The 22607-nt window shown below is 38.0% G+C and overlaps 2 protein-coding genes and 1 pseudogene across 2 annotated transcripts; 2 read left to right on the top strand and 1 right to left on the bottom strand.

Annotated features, from left to right (window-relative positions):
* Nucleotides 1–2820: 2820 nt before the first annotated feature.
* Nucleotides 2821–3504, bottom strand: LOC125209122 (secreted RxLR effector protein 161-like; annotated as a pseudogene).
* An 8581-nt stretch (nucleotides 3505–12085) lies between these two features.
* Nucleotides 12086–13792, top strand: LOC125209121 (putative F-box protein At1g49610). The gene is made up of 2 exons (XM_048108728.2): nucleotides 12086–13021; nucleotides 13262–13792. Exons 1-2 carry the CDS (start codon nucleotides 12086–12088, stop codon nucleotides 13709–13711), a joined length of 1386 nt encoding a protein of 461 aa, XP_047964685.1. The 3' UTR covers nucleotides 13712–13792.
* A 6494-nt stretch (nucleotides 13793–20286) lies between these two features.
* LOC148930026 (F-box/FBD/LRR-repeat protein At1g13570-like) lies at nucleotides 20287–20853 on the top strand. Its single transcript, XM_089069192.1, has one exon. The coding sequence runs from the start codon at nucleotides 20287–20289 to the stop codon at nucleotides 20851–20853; it is 567 nt and encodes a 188-aa protein (XP_088925318.1).
* The last annotated feature ends 1754 nt before the right edge of the window (nucleotides 20854–22607 follow it).

The following is a 22607-nucleotide window of genomic DNA, read 5'->3' as shown; positions in this document are numbered from 1 at the left end:
GAATTTTTTTTACACTAATTATAGGAATGAAGCCTAACATATTAACAATTCATTATCTTCTCCTTATCTTCTCCTTGTTGTAATATAGGATACTATATGTTGGATGAGTATTTTAGTTTGGAGGAAATATTTAAGATGACAATAGGTGAAATATATGGAAAATGATTTAGGAGAGGTAAAGTGGGGAAACTAAGAAACTCTCTATTCTTCAAACTTCTCAAGTTCTCAACTTCTATAAAATGTTACAACTCATCCCTATTTATAGGCACTCCTTAAATATTGTAGAATTCTCTACTTAATTCTTTATATTTTAAATAACTATATATTTTTAATAAAAAATCTAGATATTTTTAGATAATATCTATATTATAGAGAATTCCATCTTTAGTTAATTTCGCCAAAATATCTAGATATTTTCATCCCAAAGTCTAGATAATTCTACATAATATCTAATCTAGATATGGATATACTAATATGCTAACTAATTTTAAAGTGCTGATAAGGCTCGTTTCATGCATCGGTTTAGGGTTGAAATTCTGTGCATTTGGGGCGCTAATGTGCGTTTATGAGTTCAGGTGCGTAGTAAATCTGCCGGACCCAGGAGTTGCTGTTACCGGACCTGGCAGATGCAAAAGAGATGGAATTGAAGTAAAAATCAGACGTCGTCGTTCGAACCTGGGAGAATCAAAAGTTGATGACAGGAGCAGAATGGAGCGAGAGCAGATTATTTTAAAGAGTCTTACTCAAGGGCAAGAGCGTCAAATCACCAGAGGGATACCCTAGGGATCAGAGCCTCACATATATAAGGAGCTCAACCTTGAAGAACAAGACAAGCCGTGAACAGCCACTTCTACACTTTTCTACTAGCTCTAGCTTTCGTTCCATGCTTTAGTTCCACACTTCAAATTTCTCATTTCGTCTGCTGCGCACTTGGATATGAAAGATTCTGGCCACCGTGGTTCTCATCGTTATCATCGTTATTTTGCTGTGTAACACCGCCTTGTTAACTTATTTGCTTTCGTTTAGTACTTTGTGGTTTTTAAGTTTCGCGTCTTTAGCTTCTGACTTTGATCTACTGGATTCGGACCTATTTCCAGTTATTATGGAAGTTTATGTTTGCTTTTGGTTAGATATCTCTGAGTTTATGTTTATTTTTTGCTTTTAGCTTTCGTCTTGTTACTGTTGGATGTTTGAAGCTGAAATATGTTGGTTTGTTGATGGAGGTTGGGGATTCGCGTATGGAGATGTTTGGATTTTGTTGAATCGTGGTGTTTTTGAGTTGGAGTTTCGCGTATTTGGTGTTTGCTGTTTACGTTGTGCATGATCATGACTGTTTACTTTCTGTTTCTGCATCCTTTAGGTCCAGTAGTGTAGATCTGTTAGTTTAGGCTTTAATTTCTCGTTTTAAGTCTAGATCTGAAGCTTGCTCTGTTTACATGGTGTTTAATACTCTGTTTTATCTGCTATTCTCGTTTGATTCCCGAAGAAGATGAAGTTGTTGGTAGTTAGAACCAGATCTGCTTTATGTCAACACTTTTCAGCATGTACTTTGCTTTTTCTGCATGTCCCCTAGACCCTGTCAGTACGATTTGCTTCGTCTTTTTACTTTTCTGCATGCTTTTCCAGATCCTGGTAGTTGAAGGAAATTTGTCTTTACTTTTCGCTTTATGCTTGTCTGTCCAAATTAGGAAAGTCTGTCTAGTTAAGTTTACTCCAGTTGTCTTAGAACTTTAAAATATCCCAGTCATGTATGTTCCGTACGTTCCCAGTTCTTAGACCCAGTAGGTAGAGTTAAATTTTTCTCTCTCTTAGACCAAGTAGTTTTAAGTTCTCGACCCACAAAAATTGCGTGGCAGCAGCCAACCCCTTTTCCCAAAACATCCTCGAATGCAGTTTTGTAACACCTTCGTCCTCGTGGGATCGATCCTTTACTTCCCTGTGCTAAGTTGTAGTATAGTGGGTTGAGGTTTTTGAAGGAATAGAGTGCACCCAACGACCCATTTCTAATAGTTTCATGATCTTCTAGCCTCTGAAGTCTAGTCGAATCCTCTGAACCTGTTAGATCGAGTGACATATCACACCGCACGCACTGCACTCCTAGGACCTGTCAAGTGCTAACGTACATTCAATCACGTGCTGTCACGTGGCACGAAAAGTGCAATATTGTAAACACAAAAATGCAATATACACTTGTAGAAATGATAGATGAATTTTGGCAGATTGCATTTTAGTTATAGGCGTATTGCATTTTATTGTTGAGTTTTGTATTTTAGATATTGACTGTTTAATTTGCATTTTATATGTAGACGAATAGCATTATACATAGTTTATTTTGCATTGTAGACAATTTATGTTAAAATGCAAAAATTAACAATATAAAATGCAATTTATCTATAACTAAAGTGCAATCTGCGGAAATGCATGTACAACTTCACAAATGTGTATTGCATTTTTTATGTTTACAATATTGCATTTTTCGTACCACGTGGCAGCACGTGACTGGATGTACGTTAGCATTCTAATTAAGGATGCACCCCAGTGCTCCCCTATCTAGATATTCACAAAATCAAGTTTATATTTTAATATTCCAACACCCCCTCTTAAACTTGATTTGTCATTCCGAGCAGCGTCCTGATCTTGATAAAGTCTTCGTACTAGAGGGGCTTTATGAAAATATCGGCAACTTGATCTTGCGATTTCACATACTCGACTTGAATCTCCTGATTTGCAACGCATTCTCTGATGTAGTGGTAGCAGGTGTCGATGTGCTTGCTTCGGTTGTGGAACACTGGATTTTTTGATAGCGCAATCGCCGATTTGTTATCCACACAAATAGTTGTTGGCTCATTTTTGTGGCCACCCGAGCTCTGATAATAAACTTTTGAGCCAAACTGCATGACAAACACTGAAGGTGGCTGTCACATATTTGGCTTCACAGGTTGATAAAGTGACAATGGGTTGCTAGACATCCAAATGAAAGCATTGTCTTCTATGTAGAACACATATTCACTTGTACTATTACGGTCATCAGTGTTTCCAGCCCAATCACTATCGTTGTAGCCAACAAGCCTATAATTATTAGTAGTTGAATATAATAGGCCATAGTCGATCGTACCTTTGAGACATCGCGGTATTATCTTCGCTGCCTTGAAGTGGGTGATGGTTGGATTCTCCATGTAGCGACTTACGAGCCCTGTAGCGTAAAATATATCCGACCTTGTGCAAGTTAAGTATCATAAGTTTCCAACCAAGCTCTTGTATAGTGTTGGCTCCACCTTTTCATCTTTATCATTTTTAGACAGCTTGATCCCGCATTCCACCGATGTGTTGATTGGGTTGCAATCCTCCATTTTGAACTTCTTCAGGATCTCCTTTGCGTAGTTCTTGTGTGATGAAAACTCCATGTTTGAGTTGCTTTACTTCCACTCCGAGATAGTATGCTGATAGCCCGATGTCTACCATCTCGAATTCTTCAGTTATTGCCTTCTTGAATTCCTCGAACATGCTTGGGATTGTTTCCAATGAAAATGAGATCATCCACATACAAGCACACTATTAAGATATTACTTTTCACATAGAGCGCATGTTCATGTGGGCATTTGGTGAAACCATTATCTTCAAGATACTTGTCGATCTTGTTATTCCAAGCCCTTGGTGCTTGCTTTAGCCCACACAAGGCTTTCTTCAACTTCAAAACTTTATCTTCTTGGCCATTGATACGTTCGGATTTTTCACGATTTTAAGGCTATTATTTGGTCCGTTTTGAGTGTCAAAGTTGCATTACATGTCCATTATTCGCTTATGTTATTCATTTTGGTATTTTGACGTGTTTTGTGAGAAATATGCAAAATAAAGCAAAAAAAGGGCATAAAAAGGTGAATTTCCGGAAGCTGGAACTGAAGGGACGCCCAGCGGGCCGCTGCAACATGCAAAGCGGTCGCTGCAAAGACTCCACAGGGCTTTGACTCTCTCTAGCGGTCGCTAGACCCTTGCCAGCGACCGCTGGGAAAACGCGGCGCGCGACAGCTGTGTTCAAACTCAATTTTTCAGCGATCCCAAAGTCCAATCAGAGCGTTCTATACACCATTCTCTTCGTCTTGAAAAGATCTTCAAGTTGGTACCAAGATCACCTCAATCGGAGTTCTGTTGAGAGAGCTACCACCGTTCTACCAAAGTCACGCAAAGCTGTCAACTGCAGTTTAGGCGGAAATTTAAAGAAGGAAAGAAGATATTACCTTATGAAGCCAAATCTTTTCCTTCTTCTATGGGGCACGAAAATTCCATATTTCCTAATGCTTGGAGGAAACTTATTACTCCCTCCGTCCCGCCTAAGATGACACATTCCTTAGCCGGCACGAGATTTTAGGAGTTATTGGTTAAAGTGTTTAATTGGAGAGAGAAAAGGTGGGTGTAAGTATTAAAATAGAGAGGGAAAGAAAGATGAATATTTTAATAGGAGTGAGAAAAGGTTGTTGGGTGTATTAATTGGAGAGAGTAAGTTTCCAAAAAAGAAAATGTGTCATTGAAGCTCGGCTACTTTTGTTTAGACTGTGTGCACAGAAAGGAATAACAAGCTTCCTAGGTCCAGTGAATCCACTAGATCACAGGGTCTAGGAACTCACGGATCGTTGGAAGATCTCGGTCGTTGGACACACAGAATACCTCTTCAAAAACCCTCAACCACGTATACTAAAATTAGCACAGGGAAGTAGGGATCGATCCCACAGAGATGAATGCGCAATTAAACATGCTCAAGGATTCGGGACTATTTTTGGGTTGGCTGCTGCCACGCAATTTGGGTTGAGGAAATTAAACTAAACTTGGAGTTGAAATCTGCTACGCTAACAGCTAGATCTAGGCAGAACAGAAATCATGCATATAAACTGGAACAAGCGGAACAATCACTAGATCTAAAAAACTATTCTCTAATTACCTAGATCTGGGAAATAAACTGACGGTGGGGACCATTTGCTGAAACGGTAAGTACGGACAAAAAGCTGGAAAACAACTAACTAAAGTACTAACTAATAGCGACATCATCTTCTCCAACAATTTGCATAAAAATTTTCAGTAAAAACAGAGATAGGACGTAATAAAAAACGAAGCAGACTGAATTTAAAGCAATTAAACGAAGAACAATTAAAACTAACAGATCTGCGACTACTAGACGAAGTAAAATTAAAAGAGAGCAGAAAGTTCGAAATCCATGCACAACTTGATTCCCCTGTTCAGATCCAACTTCGGATGCTAAATCCACTCTGGATCCAAGCATCCGAAACAAACTCCATCCAAATTTATGTCCATGGCTACAGATTCGCTGATCAACCACCGATCAACAACAACAACACAGATCCACCACCTATCTCCCAGATCAAGCACAGAAACATCCAAAACAGAGAATAATATTCAACTGCCGAAATAAAACCTCAAACAAAAACTCAGAATCAACATAATCAACTCAAAATAAACACCATCATGACATAAACTAAATGCATAGATAATCGGTACTAGCAAACAACCAAATCGACTTCCAAACGTTGAAGTTCGACGGAATAAAAGTGCAGAAACTGAATGTAAACTGAATGTATCTTCGCCCTCCGTGAGGACGGTGTTACCGCTAACTCTCTCTGAAGATGAAACCCCTAGAAACCCTTAACTACCCCAGAATTCCCATTTTTCCCAAGTGTGTGTAAGTGTGTGAGCTGAGAGCAAAATCATGTCTATCTTGTGTGCTGCATGCTCCTTTATATATAGGCGTGGAAGTGGGTCCAGCGAGGTATGAATAGTCTTTGTTGCCCTCAGCTATTGACTCCCTTCGTCCAGCCATTTTTTTTCTCTTCAACTCTGCTCACTTTCCTTCGTTTTCCTTCGCTAGTCCATTGCCTCCAGGCTCCATCTCTTCCTGGATCTAGCGATTCCTTCACACACCTGGCTTAAAAACTGCGTTAGACCCAGTAAAATAAAGTGTTTTTCACCACATAACCGATGCATGAAATTAGCCTTATCAGTCATCTTAGTTGGGACAAACTAAAAAAGAAAACGTGTCATCTTAAGCGGGACGGAGGGAGTACCAAATTTAAATCCTTCTCAAGCCTATATATACCCCATAACCTCATTCATTCAATTCACCCTTCCATAGCCCCAAAAAGGGGAGCTTTCATAGCTCCTCCTTCCATTCTCCAACCCTAATTCATTCATCCATCACCATTATTGGAGATTGAAGCAAGGCAAGAGGAGCATGGAGACTTCAAGATTCATCCTTGGGTTTTGATTGTTTATTTCATGTCTCATACTTTAATTATTGTTTTAGTTCATCTGTCTATGGATTGCTAAACAATAGAATTTTGAGGTTTGATAGTATTTGACTTTTATGTTTAATGTTCAGAACTCGTTTCCACTTGATTTTTCTTGAACTTTTGTTCGACTAATTGGCTGTTCCCTTGATTATTGTCAATCTTTGATCGGTGATAGCTTTGCTTTGATTGGTTTATCTTATATGTTCATACAATATTTGTGACATGAGTATTGATGCATGATAGGGACAAATCGTGATAAAACTTGAGTCGGATGAACGTAGAACTAATTAGAATAACTAAAGAGTTAGTGAAATCATTATCCTCGAAATTCCTCTATTTGTCTGATTCTATCTTCTTTGCTTTTGTTGTTTTAGTTTGTTTATTTGTTTTATTTTAAACCCAAAACTCTTGTTTCTCTAGATAGTATTTGACGCTTAGTACATGATAGTCAGTTGCAATTATATTCTCCGTGTTCGATATCCCGGTACTGACCTTTAGTTATACTATTCCTACTCTGTATACTTGCAGATATTTAAGGAAGTTTTATTCTTAATTGGCTAGAATTTAATTCTCACTCATGTCTTCTATAAGATATGTCTAAAATAAAGTACATTATTTAAATCTTGGACAGACATGAAAAATTAAATTCAAATTAATTCCTTATTCAAGATTAGGAAGAGAGATAATTATATCATTTAATGAATTCCTATATATCTATCCTAATTAGGATATCTAGATATATAATATTTAAGAAACTATTTAATTATTCTCATCTATATCATTTGGGATTAAATATAATATATTTATTTCCCTAGATATAGAAAATAATCAAAATATTCCTAAAATCTAGGGAAATCTTCTCAAAATATTTTATTTCTATTAAATAATATTATTTTAATAATATCTATTAATTTTAGGAATTAAATAATCATTAAAATATTTCTTCATCGTTATCTCATCGTACGAGGTTTGCACGAACGATGAACAAAGAAAATTCCGGCGAGTTCGTCGCCGGAATCCGGCAAACCTGATCGGACACGCATCTCGGCCAGCAGCGTGCACGTTCGGCGTAGCTACTCTCGGCCATGCGTCGAATCATAGGGTTCGGCTTCTTGGCCAGAAATTCACGAGACGCCGGCGATTTCTCTAGGCCAGGAGACTCACGCCTAAGACGGAGCTCCTCTCGGCCAAAATCGCCTCCTCGTCACGTCCAGCCGCTCCGACGTTCGCTCCCACTGCATCAGCCATCGTCTCATGTCGACGTGCGGCGATCTCGGCCAGATTCTGGAGCAGCTCCGGGAACTTCTCAGCATGCCTCGCCGGTCCTCCGTTGATCTCGCACAGGTCGCCGGCTAGGGTTTGCGGTCTCGGCCGGCGGCGCATACGGGCCCACGCTCGTCTGTGCGTCACCCCGTCACCATCGACCCACGGCTCCCACTGCTTCGACCACCCTTTCTCCGATCATACGCAACGCGATCCGTCTCGGCGCAAGCGCGACAGATCATATGTCTCGCGTGATCGAAAAATTCAAGTTCTTTGATTCGATAGTTCTTGAGTTCATCATGCATATTTAACAACTAAATACAAGAACACTCTAGGAAATCAAATAACGCATGCATACATGAATTTCGCGAAGTTTAAATCCAAATAATTAGAGCCAAAAATTGGCTTTGATACCGATTGTAAGGGTTGGCAGCGGAAGCATGCAATAAATCAGAGACTAGATCTATTTAGCAGATTATTTAGGCAAATTCTATTCGCGCAATTTTCACGTGTATCATGCTCATAACTCAAATCAAATCATGCTTTTGATTAATTGAAACCTAAAACAGGCTTTTCTACAGAGAATAAGTTATACCTTCTTGATTCTCCAAAGAATGGCGGATGACTTGCTACTTCTCCACGTGCCGATCTTCAATACTCGACCACGGATCTTCTGACTGGTTCCCGAACCGTATTCCTATATCAATGTGGGCTGATCTCAACAGAAGCCTTAAGACTCGAATAAAGAAGACAGAAATTCTCACGGAGGAGAGCTAAAAAAATCGTCCAGGTCAAGATAAAGAGCTTGATTGTGTACAAAATAATGTGTGTCCGTCTCTCCTTTATTCTCCTATTTATTATAATTCATATTAGGCCAAGTTAGAGATCTATGGAAGGCTTTGGATATGGGCTCCCCAAATTAGCTTAGGACTAATTAAATTGAACCCACAATTTAATATAAGCTTATATTGGAATATTATTTGCAGCCACTACAGAAATAATATTGCACTCCCCATCCAAATTCGAAATTACAAGTAATCTGAGTTTCCATTTATAATTAAATGTTTATTTCCTGCACTTAAGATAGAAATGTCCATTAATTAATTATTGTTTGCTATGGACTTAATTAATTAACTTCTTATTAATTCCAAGAGTGGATTAAGCACGAAACTCTTATTTATTATTCATAGAGTAATCAAACTCCAACTAGCTAGGTTCCGAATAATAAAACCTTGTTTCACGCTCCTCTTGAGGAAATTATCAAACAAGACTCCCCTCGCGTGCGTTCCTATATAATAGCAATCCTAGCACCGCTAGATATTAATACTACCCAATATACCATGCTTATTGGGTTATGAAAAACCCGCACCATTTGATAAATCAAAGTAGTGCATAATCAATATCGTATGCTCAATGCTAACGTATGTAGATTAAGAAATACTTATTTATCAAGACCTCGTCTTTCAGTAGATGACATAAAGACACGTCTTGCTGTTGGATCCGTTCAGTGCTATACCACACCAATGTCATCTTATTTCATTAAGGCTTAGAAACAATCGGACTGACATTGCAACCTTTCTCGATAAGTAGTCAAAGCCTATCTAGGTTGTGAAATTCTTCTTTTTCTTTGTTTAGAACTGACCGTGTTACCTTACAGTGGACGACGCCCACAACCGGTCTACTAAAACAAAGACTTAGACTTTGTTAAGTTCTTATACATTTAAACATGTAATAAAACAACCATTAAATGTAAAACATAACAACATTATGACAAAAATAATCTGTTTTATTCCTTGAAAAATAAAATAAGAGTTATTACAATATCCAATCACTCGAAACGTGATTTCTAGTATACAAAACTCTAATAGTTCGAGAAAAGTTCATTATTCAAAACCCGACCAGTTTGGATTTGTTCAAAGAATAATAATAGGTAAACGTATATATATACATGTACATCTCGAAGTGGACAAACTCTTGAAAACAAGATAGTATTAATTAATTTAAAGTTCATAGCAAACTAAAAAAATAATAACTGGATATTGACAACTTAATCACGGAAAATATTATAAATCAAAATGGAACTCAATTACTTAGAATGTTTAGGAATGGACATAAGGTCATTATTATTTTCTATAGTGGTCCAAAATAATAATCCATCCGTCCCGTAAAAAAGGACACTCCATTCCATAAAAATATCCCATTTCATTTGTGGAAAGTTCTCCCGTTTCATTTATAAGTCTCACTATCCACTAACACTAACTATCATTCTCCTCATCTCTCTTATTTTATTAATCATGTATTAATTCATGTAGCGTCCCAAATATTCTACTTTTTTGGGACGGAGGGAGTATTTCATTTGTATATGTATATGAGTTAATTAATTTAATTAGTACATGTCGAATGGGTTAGCCCCAGTCCATACTTCCCTATATCCCTAACCTAGTCCATTAACATGATTCTATAAATAGAAGACAACACAATCAACATTATCATTATTCACACATGAAACTCTAGCCTCCACCATGAGGAGAGCTCTATGGCAATCATTTGTGGATGATTTCGAGATATTCTTCATATCACATTTTTAACGTATTCTATGTGAATTTAAGTGATATATTCATATATCTATGTCATAATCACCTAAATAGATAGGTAAAAATCCGTTTGTTTTTACACTCTTCAACATGTCCTAATTTTATATATTAGTTTTATAATAAAATATGAGTGGGATAAAGTTAGTTTAATGAGAGGTACATAAGCAAAAATAGAAAAAATAAATAAAAAGTTTATTGATGGATAAAAAAAATATCAAAATAAAAAGTTTATTGATGGATGGATAAAGTATTAGAATGATAAAAATTAAAGTATTGTGGCATATGTAAAATCTATCGTATTCATGGTGGGTGGAAATTTCTCTAACGTCCAATCGGTCAAATTTGAGGAAAATAAATCGGCTCCACAATTTTCTGCATGCCGTTTCTCAACCGATTGCCAAAAATTATGCATATATTTATAGAGTAATCCTTCCGTCCCAGATAATTTGGGACACTTTGATCCGGCACGGATTTTAAGAAATGTAATGAAAAGTGAGTTGAAAAAATTGGTGGGAGGTGGGTCCTACTTTTAAAGTATTAGTTTTATAATAAAATGTGAGTAGGAATGAGTTAGTGGAATATAGAGTCCACTACTAAAAATGGTAAAAGTGAAGTGAGACAAATTATATGGGACGACCCAAAATAGAATCCTGGGTCGAATTATCTGGGACGGAAGAAGTATTATATACTCTTATCTCTTTTATAAAAATGACATCTATATTTTCCTCTTGCGAATGAAAATAGTCTATTTTTATTTGAAAAAAAATTTCTTTTTTATAAGGTAGAACTTATTTTTCATAAACAATACACCAATCATTTATTATTCCCTTCATTCTTTATTAATAAATACTCCCTCCGTCCCATTAAAAATGCAACGTTTGTTTTTGCGCACTTGTTTTGAAAAAATTATAATAAATAACTAAAGTGGTGAAAAAATAAAGTAAGAGAGAGAACAATGTAGAGGAGAGTCCCCTTTATATTATTCTCATTTTTACTTTATTTTTTTTCCACTTTAACTATTTATTATTATTTTTTCAAAATATGTGTGAAAAAGCAAATGTTTCATTTCTAATGGGACAGAGGGAGTATTTTTTTGGCATGACGACTAAAAATTTTGTTTGAAGTGAATGGTGAATAAGAATTGTGTTTTAAGTGAATAATGAATAAAGTAAGATAAATAAAGTTAGAAAGGTGCAAGAGAATAAAAAAAAAGGAAAATATTATTTTATTAATTAAAAATAATTCAATTATCTTAAAAAAATTTTAAAAAGAGAAAATAACTCAATTTACATGAAATGAAACGAGATAAGTACTTATGTTTTAAAAAACTTTAGACAAATATAAAAATAAATTAATCGTCCACCATAACACACAAGTGAGAATCTAAAATATTGACAAAAGGTGAAATACGGACTAATATTTGTGGTGATCTTATTAAATTTTTTTCCGTCAATAGACATGTGTCTATAAATATTTTACACTGAACAATAACGCCTGCAGCAGAGCAAGAGAAGGAAGCTTTTTGAGGTAATCTACGAGGATTTGATATTGTATCGTTTAGGTAATTTCTGAGTTGATTATATGCCATTGCTTGGTGTGTGTTTAGGTACAGTTTGTGATGAATTAACTTTTAGAAGTTTTGATTTTTATTTTTTCAATTGCTAAATGATACTCGACAATTTGACAGTACGTGGTATTGATTCGAATACGTTTATGTGAATTTTGAGTTTAATTATGTTTTGTAGGTTTTGATTTTGTCGATTGTGAATGTGATAGCATGAGTTATTGATTTGAATATACATCGTAAATTTCGCGCGAGTTTGATTTGGTTTTGTGGTTTCATGGCATCGAGCTTTGATGGAATGTGTTATTGCTTCCAAGTAATTTCAGCTTGATTACACCTCAGGGTTTTGATATTTTGCTGATTATGAGATGGAAAGCTCAAAGAGATGTAATCATGGGGACCTTCTAAGAGAGTTGCCTGATGTGTTAATATTTGACATATTTTGGAGGTTGCCAATGACGGATGTGGTTAGGACATCTGTTCTATCGAAAGGCTGGAGGAACTTTTGGACCACTGCCCCCTTTCTCAATTTCGATAATCGTGCTATGTTGTTTGATGATAATAGTAAGCTTCAGAATTTTGTTAATCAAGCTTTGTCATGCTGGAATGGGAATAGGGTTTTGAAGTTCAGGTTTCATTCGCATAATGAGATTGCGAGTTCAATGTTTAGTGATGTTGATTGGTGGGTGAATTTTGCCCAGAGAAATGGAGTTAAAGAATTAGATTTACATGTGTTGTGCATTACTAAAAGAGCTTGGCCTGGTTTTGATGGTAAGGAAGTTTACCGCGTGCCACCGTGCCTCTACTCTTACTCATCCCTAAAAGAGTTATCACTCCAATCTTGTAACTTGGAGATTAATGGGAATGTGCAGTGGAATAAACTCGAGTGTTTGAAGATTAATGCTTTTAGGGCCGCTCCAGATGTGATTGGCCAAATATTGTCTAGTACTCCTCAGTTGAAAGTCTTTTACCTGACTTATGTTGACAAAGGTGGAATATTGAGTATCCAATCTAATAGTTTGAAAGAGCTGTCTATTGACAAGTACATTATGGGGCCGGATGATTTCTTTGTGCTTTCCGATCTGAGAATCTGTACCCCGAATCTTGAATCATTAGAGATTAAAGGACTTCCATATAAGAAGTATTTTCTGACGGATGTCTCATCTTTGACGCGTGCAGTTCTTGGTTCGGTGCCTTTTGGTTTAGGCCATTTTTTGCAGGTTTGGTTGTCAAAGGCATTGAGTCAAATTCTTCAAAGCATTCAACATGTGGAAAACGTCGCATTATCAGTCTGTTGCCCCAAGGTTTGGTTTCTTTGCATTTCCTTTTATGACTTACATTTATTGTAGATGAATAGTGATGTATAAATTTGTATGTAGAGATCAGAACAATTACATGATAGAGATTTTAACAAATATCAAGAGCACACTTGTTGGCCAACTTGTCTGGTGCCGGCAGTGTTTTTGTTAGGGCTTCTTTATATTTAACCAAGTTGGTTTTGCTCTATCTTATTTTGAATATAATCAAATGTATTGTTATATCAGGTGGTTGGAGGTTTGAAAATGAATTTTAGGCACTCAGCTTTTCCCAATGTCAAATCCCTAGAACTCAGATGTTGTTTGGATGACTGCAAACAAGCAGTAGGTGTTCTAGCGATGTTCCCTCAGTTGGAGACATTAGTCATTAGAGGCAAGAAAGAAGACGGCCTCCAAGATGACACCGAGCCACTCAAGTTTGAGGCAAATATTCCCGAGTCCTTTCTTCTTCGGTTGAGGACAATTGAGGTTACTTGGTCTGATCAGGGCTACGACATATTCCCATTGATTGAGATTCTGTTAAAATACGCAAGCAAGCTAGAAAAGATTGTTTTCCAATTATATACAATCAAGTCGCCTGCACCATCAAATTCTTTGTCTTTGGTGTCACAGAAACTGAAGGGGATGCAGAGATCTTCGACTAACTGCACAATTAATCTCACCCAGTTAAGCCTTTAGTCATAGGAACGCCTCAGGTCACTAACTGATTGTCTTGTTTTATGGGTAATTACTAGCTTTTGTCGTACATTTTCTTTCAAATATCACTGGCAAAATCATGCTTCTCCAGGGAGGGAAGCTAGTTTTCCTTTTCTTGCTTTCGACTTGCTGTGCTGTTCAACTAAAGTTTCATTTTGCGGATTGTATTTTTGTACCCTATGCTTATTCAGCGCAGTAAAGCATTCTCTCACATTTTTGGAGTAAACTGGTGTTGTTTTCATACGTAGTACACTTCTTAATTTCCTTCTGTGACAAATGAAAACTAATGATTAGACTTGGATTGTCATTTATCAAGTTTTAATGTTTGATGCCAAACATCTCATGATCAAAATTTTTGATAAAGTTCTATCTTCAAATTGCACAGATAATTGAAAATGCTAAAGAGTTTGCATGATTATATTCTTTCAACGAGTTAATTGCATGGCCTGTTAACTAGTTTTCAATCTTCAACACTTTCCATCTCAACTTCTATTATACAGCCTACGGCAAATATTTCTTAAATATTTCAATCACTGATCAATTTTTCTATAGATTTTATTCATCTAAGTATTTCTTAAAAAATATTAATTAATTTTATACGTAAATTTTTAGAATATCATCAAATCCCTTCAATATTTGATGCCGAATTATTGAGTTGGTATGCCAAATATTTATGTGTAAGTTGTCTTTGAAAAATAAAAAAATATGCGCAAAATGCAAATTAATCAATCACATTAATTAAAAAATATGAAAATCTACTAATATTAAGATTTAATTATACTATTCGAAAAAAATGCAAATTAAAATGAAAGACATTAAAAAAAATTGGGAGCGAAGGCCGAGAAGAACAGTACGTATTATCTGAGCGCAATGCAGTAAAGAATTGAACGAAGATGTCTACTAAATATAATTGAATTTTTAACTATATAGTTCAAATTGAATTAGGAGTTTGTGAAATTAAAATTAATTCTAAATTGGAATATATTTTTTGGTAATGTATTTGGAATTAAATTCAAGACTTCGATTTCATAATTTTAAATATTTTACTTCTATTTCTGTTCTTTAAAAACAAAATCTATTTTTATTTTGGTTCATCATCTACACTTAAAAATTTAATACTCCAATCAATTTTCCTTTGTATCACTTTTTTTTTACTTCAATCAATTTTAGAAAAAAGATTCCTCTCTAAATCTTTACTAATAATACTTCAATCATTTCTTTTTTCTTTTTTTTTTACTTACACTGTACCAAATGTGGATTGAAATTTTTGCCTTTTCAAACAATTCTATTTTTCAAAGATGAATTTAATATTTATTCTTCAATATTTTACGTTGAACCACAATAAGAACGTACAACGAAAAAGATTTTTGTGGGCTGCTGAAAGTGAGAAGGAAGCTTTCTGTGGAATCTTGGAGGATTTGATAGCGTATCGTTTAGGTAAATTCTGAGTTGATTATGTTTCAGTGGTTATGCATGTGACATTGCTTCGAGTGTGTTTAGGTAATTTTTTGTTCTGAATTGATATTAGAAGTTTTGATTTGTTCGATTGCTAAATGATATATTCGAGGATTTGACAGTATATGGTATTGATTCGAATAAGTTTAGGTAAATTATGAGTTTGATTATGTTTTGGAGGGTTTGATTTTGTCAATTGTGATAGCATGTGTTATTGATTTGAATGTATATCGGTAAATTTCGAGTTTAATTATGTTTTGGTGGTTTAATTAATGGCATGGAGATTTGATAGAATGTGTTATTGCTTCCTGTTGGAAAGAATCAATTAAAAGGAGAAGAAGATTGGTGGAGATCACGGATGATTGATTGAGATTACGAAATTAAGGGAATTGATATATTTTCCTTTTAGTATCTAGGGCAAATCTTGCCAAGTATATACTCCCTCCGTCCCAGAGTATTAGACTCACTTCTTTTGGGCACATGATTTAAGGAATTGATATTTAAATAGTTAAAGTGAAGAGAGTAAAGTATGAGAGAGAGAAAAAGTAGGAGAGAGAAGAGAGAAAAAAGTAGGTGGAGAATAAAATAAGATAGATGTTTTTTGCTAAAAAAGGAAATGAGTCTAATATGTTGGGACATTCCAAAAAGGAAAGTTGGTCTAATACCTTGGGACGGAGGGAGTACCATTTTTTAGCCTATAAAATGGCAGTGTATATTGTAATGAAAGACAGACAAGTTGAATGAACAAACGCAGATCTTTCAACATGGTACCAGAGCAAAGGCTCATAACAAAATCATCATAGCCCTTATACCTGTCCCAACCTTGAAGGCGGACCTTTCCCGATCTAGAAGGCGGCGAATTCCAACCTGCAAAAATGTCAGACGACGAGGAGAAACCAAACATGGAGGATGCACGATTAAAGATGAGGAGACCCGATACACCACAGCAACGCCAAAATCACCAGCCACCACCATCAAGAACCACCACACAACCGCCCAACCGCCGCGAATTCAAACTCGACAAATCAAAGATGTGGTGCTCACACTGCGGAAAGAACAAGCATACAAGAGAAACCTGCTTCCTTCTCATCGGATTTCCGGAGTGGTGGGACGGGAATCAAAAGGATAAAGCCCGACTTGCAATCGGAGTTGAGGACGGAGGTGGGCTGTTCCCGCAAGGAGCGGGCAACCGGGAGGTCTCCGTCGCCTATGGAAGAGTAGGGGAAGCCGGCCAGCAGCAAGGTGGAGGCGGCAGGACTGGCGAGACGGCCGGAATTGGAGAAACGGCATTTATAGAGAGAAAAGGGGGAGGCGCATCAAGTGGAGGTCTCGGATTGGGGTTGAAAAACCTTGATCCCCAATTTAAATTGCTCCCTAGTCCTTTTAAAATTAATGATGCTAGAAAAATACCCCACTGCATGAATAGTATTCAATTAGGTGCCCTAAATTCCAAGTGTGTGCAATTAGGTCCCCAGAACAAGAAAATTCCAAATAGGGTCCCTAAAATTGCTGAAAACTCTATTTTAAGTCCGAATCGTTTTGCACCTTTGGATAGTCTCCCAATTGCGTATGTCGCCCAAAGTAAGAGTGATTCTAAGGAGAAAGGGTGGATTTTTGATTGTGGGGCGACTGATACTATGTCTTATGATAAAAATGATTTTTCTGAATTTGATGAAGCTACAAAAAGCCACATACAAACCACGGATGGGGAATTGACTATTGTGAGTGGGAGTGGAACCATTGAGATTTCCCCAACCTTAAAGCTCAAAAATTGCCTCTATGTGCCTAAATTGTCCCATAAACTCATGTCTATTAGCCATGTGATGAAAGAATTGAACTGTACGTTACTGATGCATCCAAACTTCTGTAATGATATCAGGACGAGGAGGATAATTGGGCGTGGCACTGAGCGTCAAGGCCTCTATTACGTGGATGAGATTGCTCAACAAGGTGGCACCACGATGCTTGCTCACGGATCTGCCAATCGGGAAGCTTGGCTGTGGCACCGCAGACTGGGGCATCCATCCTCGGGTTATTTAAAATTGCTTTTTCCAAAATTTTCTCAGTTTAAAGATATTACTTGCGAATCTTGTGTTTTGGTAAAGAGCCACATACAATCGTATAGATCAAGTGATACTCGTGTTAAGACTCTTTTTTCTCTAGTGCATGCTGATGTTTGGGGTCCTGCTCCTATTATTGGTGATCATGGTTTTAAATATTTTCTTATCTTTGTAGATGATTGCACTAGATTGACTTGAGTATATTTTTTGAAAAATAAATCAGAGGTTTTTGAAAAATTTACTCATTTTTTTACAATGATTAAGACACAATTCCAAACCACTGTTAAAATCCTTAGATCTGATAATGGAAGGGAATTTGTGAATACAGAAATGACCCAGTTTTTTAAGAGGAAAGGGTTAGTCCATCAAACCACTTGTCCATACACTCCTGAACAAAATGGGGTAGCTGAGCCTAAGAATAGGATAATCCTAGAAGTCACAAGAGCCCTTTTCTTTGACTCCAATGTTCCTAGGTTTCTATGGCCCGAAGCTGTTGCTACTGCTGTTTACCTGATTAATCGACTGCCAACAAAAATATTGGGTATGAACACTCCTCTACAGAATTTTTCATCCTTAACTGATATTCCTACACCTCTCACTCTTCCGCTCAAAATTTTTGGTTGCTCAGTTTATGTACATGTGCCAAAACATGAAAGGGGAAAATTTTCTGCATGTGCATTAAAATGTGTGTTCTTGGGTTATGGGATAAATCAAAAAGGCTATCGATGCTATCATCCGGGGTCTAGGAAAATTATAACAACGATGAATTGTAATTTCCTTGAAAGTGAATTCTTTTACACCAAACCTCAGGGTCAGGGGGAGAGTACTGTTGTGAAATAATTCGACCCCTCAGTGTGTCTGTGCCATATCCAATGCCCTCGGTCGTGGAACTAACAGAGCAAGCTAGTGTCACCGCCGAGCCGGTCATGTCTGCTGTAGAGCCTCCTCAAACGCCTACGCCTGAATCTCCTCCTCCAGTGATATCCGAGGTAATTCCTGAAACTATCTCAGATAATACAGTTATTACCCCTGACGAGTCTGGTGTAGATAAGAATGAGAATGCAGCAATTGATGGGGATACTGGCCGTTATATACTCCCCTCAAGGATTACTCGTGGCATTCCGGCCAAAAGATATAGTCCTGAGAGGATTAGCAAAGCCAGATATTCTATGGCGAACCTAGCCAAGGCCAACTTAACGGAGATGGCTAGGGCATTTGAAGCAGCCCTGTATGAGGAGGAGGAAATTCCATACACAGCTGAGGAGGCTATGAAAATTCCAAAATGGAGGGAAGCAATGCTGGTAGAGATGCAGGCCCTAATGAAGAACAACACATGGGAAGTTTGTCTGAAACCTGATGGAGTTCGAACAGTGGGATGCAGGTGGGTTTTCACCATTAAACGAAGAGCAGATGGATCGATTGAAAGGTATAAAGCAAGACTAGTAGCCAAAGGTTACACACAGACCTATGGAGTTGACTATGCAGAGACCTTCTCACCTGTTGCCAAGATGAGTACTATTCGAGTGTTACTCTCGATAGCTGCGACCAGGGAGTGGCCGCTCCATCAGTTCGACGTGACTAATGCTTTCTTACATGGGGAACTTAAGAAACCAATCTATATGGAAGCACCTCCTGGATTTGCGGGGGAATTCAAAGGAGGGAAGATTTGCAAGCTGAAACGAACACTGTATGGGCTGAAACAGTCGCCTAGAGCTTGGTTTGGAAGGTTTACAGAGGTGATGAAGAAGTACGGGTACAAACAAAGCAATTCTGATCACACACTGTTTCTAAAGAAGAGGGAAGGAAAGATCACATGCCTAATCATTTATGTAGACGATATGATCCTCACTGGAGATGACGAAGAGGAGATGGATCAGCTGAAGAAGAATTTATTTACAGAATTTGAAATGAAGGACTTGGGATTGCTGAAGTATTTTTTGGGTATAGAAGTGTTGAGATCGAAAAAAGGGATCTTCATCAGTCAGAGGAAGTATGTTCTTGAATTACTTACAGAAACAGGACTATTGGACTGCAAGCCAGCCGACACTCCTATGGTTCAGAATCACGGTCTGCAAATAGTAGAAGGAGCTGAAGCTACCCACCGCACTCGATATCAATGTTTGGTTGGGAAATTGATATACCTATCCCACACAAGACCCGACATAGCTTATGCAGTTGGAGTAGTCAGTCAGTTCATGCATGCACCTCAAGTAGCTCATTGGGAAGCAGCACTGAGGATTGTTCGATATCTAAAGGGGACAGCAGGCCATGGAATTCTGTTTGAGAATCATGGACATTTGGAGATTCATGGGTTTACAGATGCTGATTGGGCGGGAAATCCAAATGATAGAAAATCGACTGCAGGATATTTCACCTTTGTAGGGGGAAATCTTGTCACATGGCGAAGCAAGAAGCAAAGGGTGGTAGCACTGTCGAGCGCTGAAGCAGAATTCCGAGGAATCAAGAGTGGATTGACAGAAATTCTATGGTTGAAGAAGTTGATGACTAAGCTGGAGTTGAACTCACAGAAATCATGTAGACTGTTCTGTGATAACAAGGCGGCGATCAGCATATCCGAGAATCCAGTCCAGCATGATCGTACTAAACACGTCGAGGTGGATCGGCATTTTATCAAGGACAACATAGAATCCAAGATAGTAGAACTTCCTTTTGTGAGATCTGAAGATCAGTTGGCAGATATTCTTACAAAGGCTGTTGATGCTAGAAGCATCCATAAGGCATTGGGCAAGTTAAGAATGGGTGATCCCATTACTTAACTTGAGGGGGAGTGTTGGAAAGAATCAATTAAAAGGAGAAGAAGATTGGTGGAGATCACGGATGATTGATTGATATTACAAAATTAAGGGAATTGATATATTTTCCTTTTAGTATCTAGGGCAAATCTTGCCAAGTATATACCATTTTCTAGCCTATAAAATGGCAGTGTATATTGTAATGAAAGACAGACAAGTTGAATGAACAAACACAGATCTTTCAACACTTCCAAGTCAATTTTTAGCTTGATTAAACCGATATTTGGCGATGGAAAACCTAAAGAGATGTCATCATGGGGAACTTCTAAGAGAGTTGCCCGATTTTTTAATATTTGACATATTTTGGCGGTTGTCAATGACGGATGTGGTTAGGACTTCTCTTCTATCCAAACGCTGGAGGGACTTTTGGACCACTTCCCCCTATCTTAATTTCGATAATGTTGCTATGTTGTTTGGTGATGATAGTAAGCTTCGGAATTTTGTTAATCGGGCTTTGTTATGCTGGAATGGGAATAAGGTTTTGAAATTCAGGTTTGATTCGTGTCATAAGCTTGCGAGTTCAATGTTTAGCAATGTTGATTTGTGGGTGAATTTTGCCCAGAGAAATGGAGTCGAAGAATTACATTTACATCTGCGGCGCAATTCTACAAAAGTCTTAGCTGGTTTTAATAGTAGCGAAGTTTACCGTGTCCGACCATGCCTCTACTCATGCTCATTCCTAAAAGTGTTAACACTCCAATCTTGTAACTTGGAGTTTTGTGGAAATGTGCAGTGGAATCAACTCAAGTGTTTAAAGATTACTAGTATTAACACCCGTGCTATGCACGGGTCATAAGATTTTCAAATAGTTAGAGCATCCGTAGCGGTGACGTCCGTCTGTCCGTCCGTCTGTGCCGCTGAGCACGAGCTCGTCCGTCCGCCGCTGCGAGCTGTCCGTCCATGCCAGCGGCACGGTGCTGCTCTTAGCTAAGAGCACGTCCGTGCCGCTGAGCAGCCCTACGTGACGTCTTCTTATTGGCCAACGGCAGAGCCGTTGGCAAATTCGAATTTTTTTTAAAAAAAAAAAAATCATAAATAATTCAAAATAATACTAAAAATTTTTTAAAAAAAATATTTTTGGATTCCCAAAAAATAGAGCCGTTTAGGGCGGTTTTTTTGGATTTTTGTGATTTTTTTTTAATCCCAAAATCATCTATAAATACACATTCATCATCCACTTTTCACATCAAATTATCTCTCATTCATATTTTTTCATATTAAATCATCTACATCTTCCTCCCTCACCCAATCTCTCTCTAAAAAAATTCAAAAATGGATTTCACCAATCTCATTGCGGAAGCGGAGCGCGAAGAACAAGAATATTATGAACAATATCGTGCCGCATATGAAGCCTATGTCGCTGTCAATACCCCTGCCCCTCCTCAACCAACTAGAGCAAAACGTCGCTACATCCCTTGTGATCGAGAGGGAGCCCATGAAAGGCTCGTTGCCGACTATTTTTCCGACCAGCCGCGGTATCCAGAAGATTACTTTTGGCGCCGTTTCTGCATGTCAAAACGGTTGTTTATGCGTATTGTCAACACATTGTCCACCCGCGTTGAATACTTTCAAGAAGGTGCAGACGCAACCGGTCAGCAAAGTCTCACGGCGTTGCAAAAGTGTACTTGTGCCATCTGACAACTTGCTACTGGGCAAACGGCTGACCTCTTCGACGAGTATTTGCATGTCAGTGAGTCAACTGGAATCCTATGCCTCAAGAATTTTTGCGACGGCGTTCGTTCTGCTTTTGGCGAGGAATTCCTTCGGGCACCCACCACCAACGATTGTCAACGATTGCTTCGTCTTCACGAAACAATCCACGGTTTTCCCAATATGCTAGGCAGCATTGACTGCATGCATTGGAAGTGGAAGAATTGTCCGACTGCTTGGAGGGGGCAACACTTAAGCGGCCACAAAGGTGGCGACCCAACGCTTATCCTTGAAACGATCGCCGACTACCGCCTATGGATTTGGCATGCACATTTCGGTGTTGCCGGATCCAACAACGACTTGAATGTGTTATATTCTTCACCACTATTCGATGATGTTTTGAATGGTGTAGCACCGGCAATCGACTTCACCGTCAACGGAAATGCATACCACATGGGTTACTATCTCGCCGATGGTATCTACCCAAGGTGGTCGACTTTCGTGAAGTCGTTCAGCAATCCACAAGAGCAAAGACGGATTCTTTTTGCGCAGCGTCAAGAGTCTGCTCGGAAAGACGTCGAAAGAGCTTTTGGTGTCCTTCAAGGCCGATTCAACATTGTGAAGTCCCCTTCTCGGCTTTGGTACGTTAAGAATATCACCGACATCATGTACACGTGTATTATCTTGCACAACATGATTATAGCTGACGAAGGACCGATGGCGGCTAACTTTTACGACGAGGATGAAGCCGGAAGCTCAACCGCGAGGTCTCCCCCACGCTGAGGTGTGCATACGACGGTGAATGGGAAGATCGAAAGAAGACACACAATGCGCGATACAAGAGCCCACACTGAGCTACAAAAAGATCTAATCAATCACATTTGGGCGAAATTCGGCAAC

Source organism: Salvia hispanica, chromosome 3, assembly GCF_029641045.1.
Source record: "Salvia hispanica isolate PSC_SH4W2 chromosome 3, Shi_PSC_v1, whole genome shotgun sequence".
Lineage (NCBI taxonomy): Eukaryota > Viridiplantae > Streptophyta > Magnoliopsida > Lamiales > Lamiaceae > Salvia > Salvia hispanica.
Note: the sequence above shows the minus strand (reverse complement) of the source record. Positions and strands in the feature narration are given on the sequence as shown.

What these genes read in the sequence shown, in the direction of transcription:
- LOC148930026 (XM_089069192.1), top strand. Translation starts at nt 20,287, where the DNA reads ATGGAAAACCTAAAGAGATGTCATCATGGGGAACTTCTAAGAGAGTTG.
- LOC125209121 (XM_048108728.2), top strand. Translation starts at nt 12,086, where the DNA reads ATGGAAAGCTCAAAGAGATGTAATCATGGGGACCTTCTAAGAGAGTTG. An exon ending in TATCAGTCTGTTGCCCCAAG is followed by an intron (nt 13,022 to 13,261) that starts GTTTGGTTTCTT and finishes TTGTTATATCAG; the next exon opens with GTGGTTGGAGGTTTGAAAAT.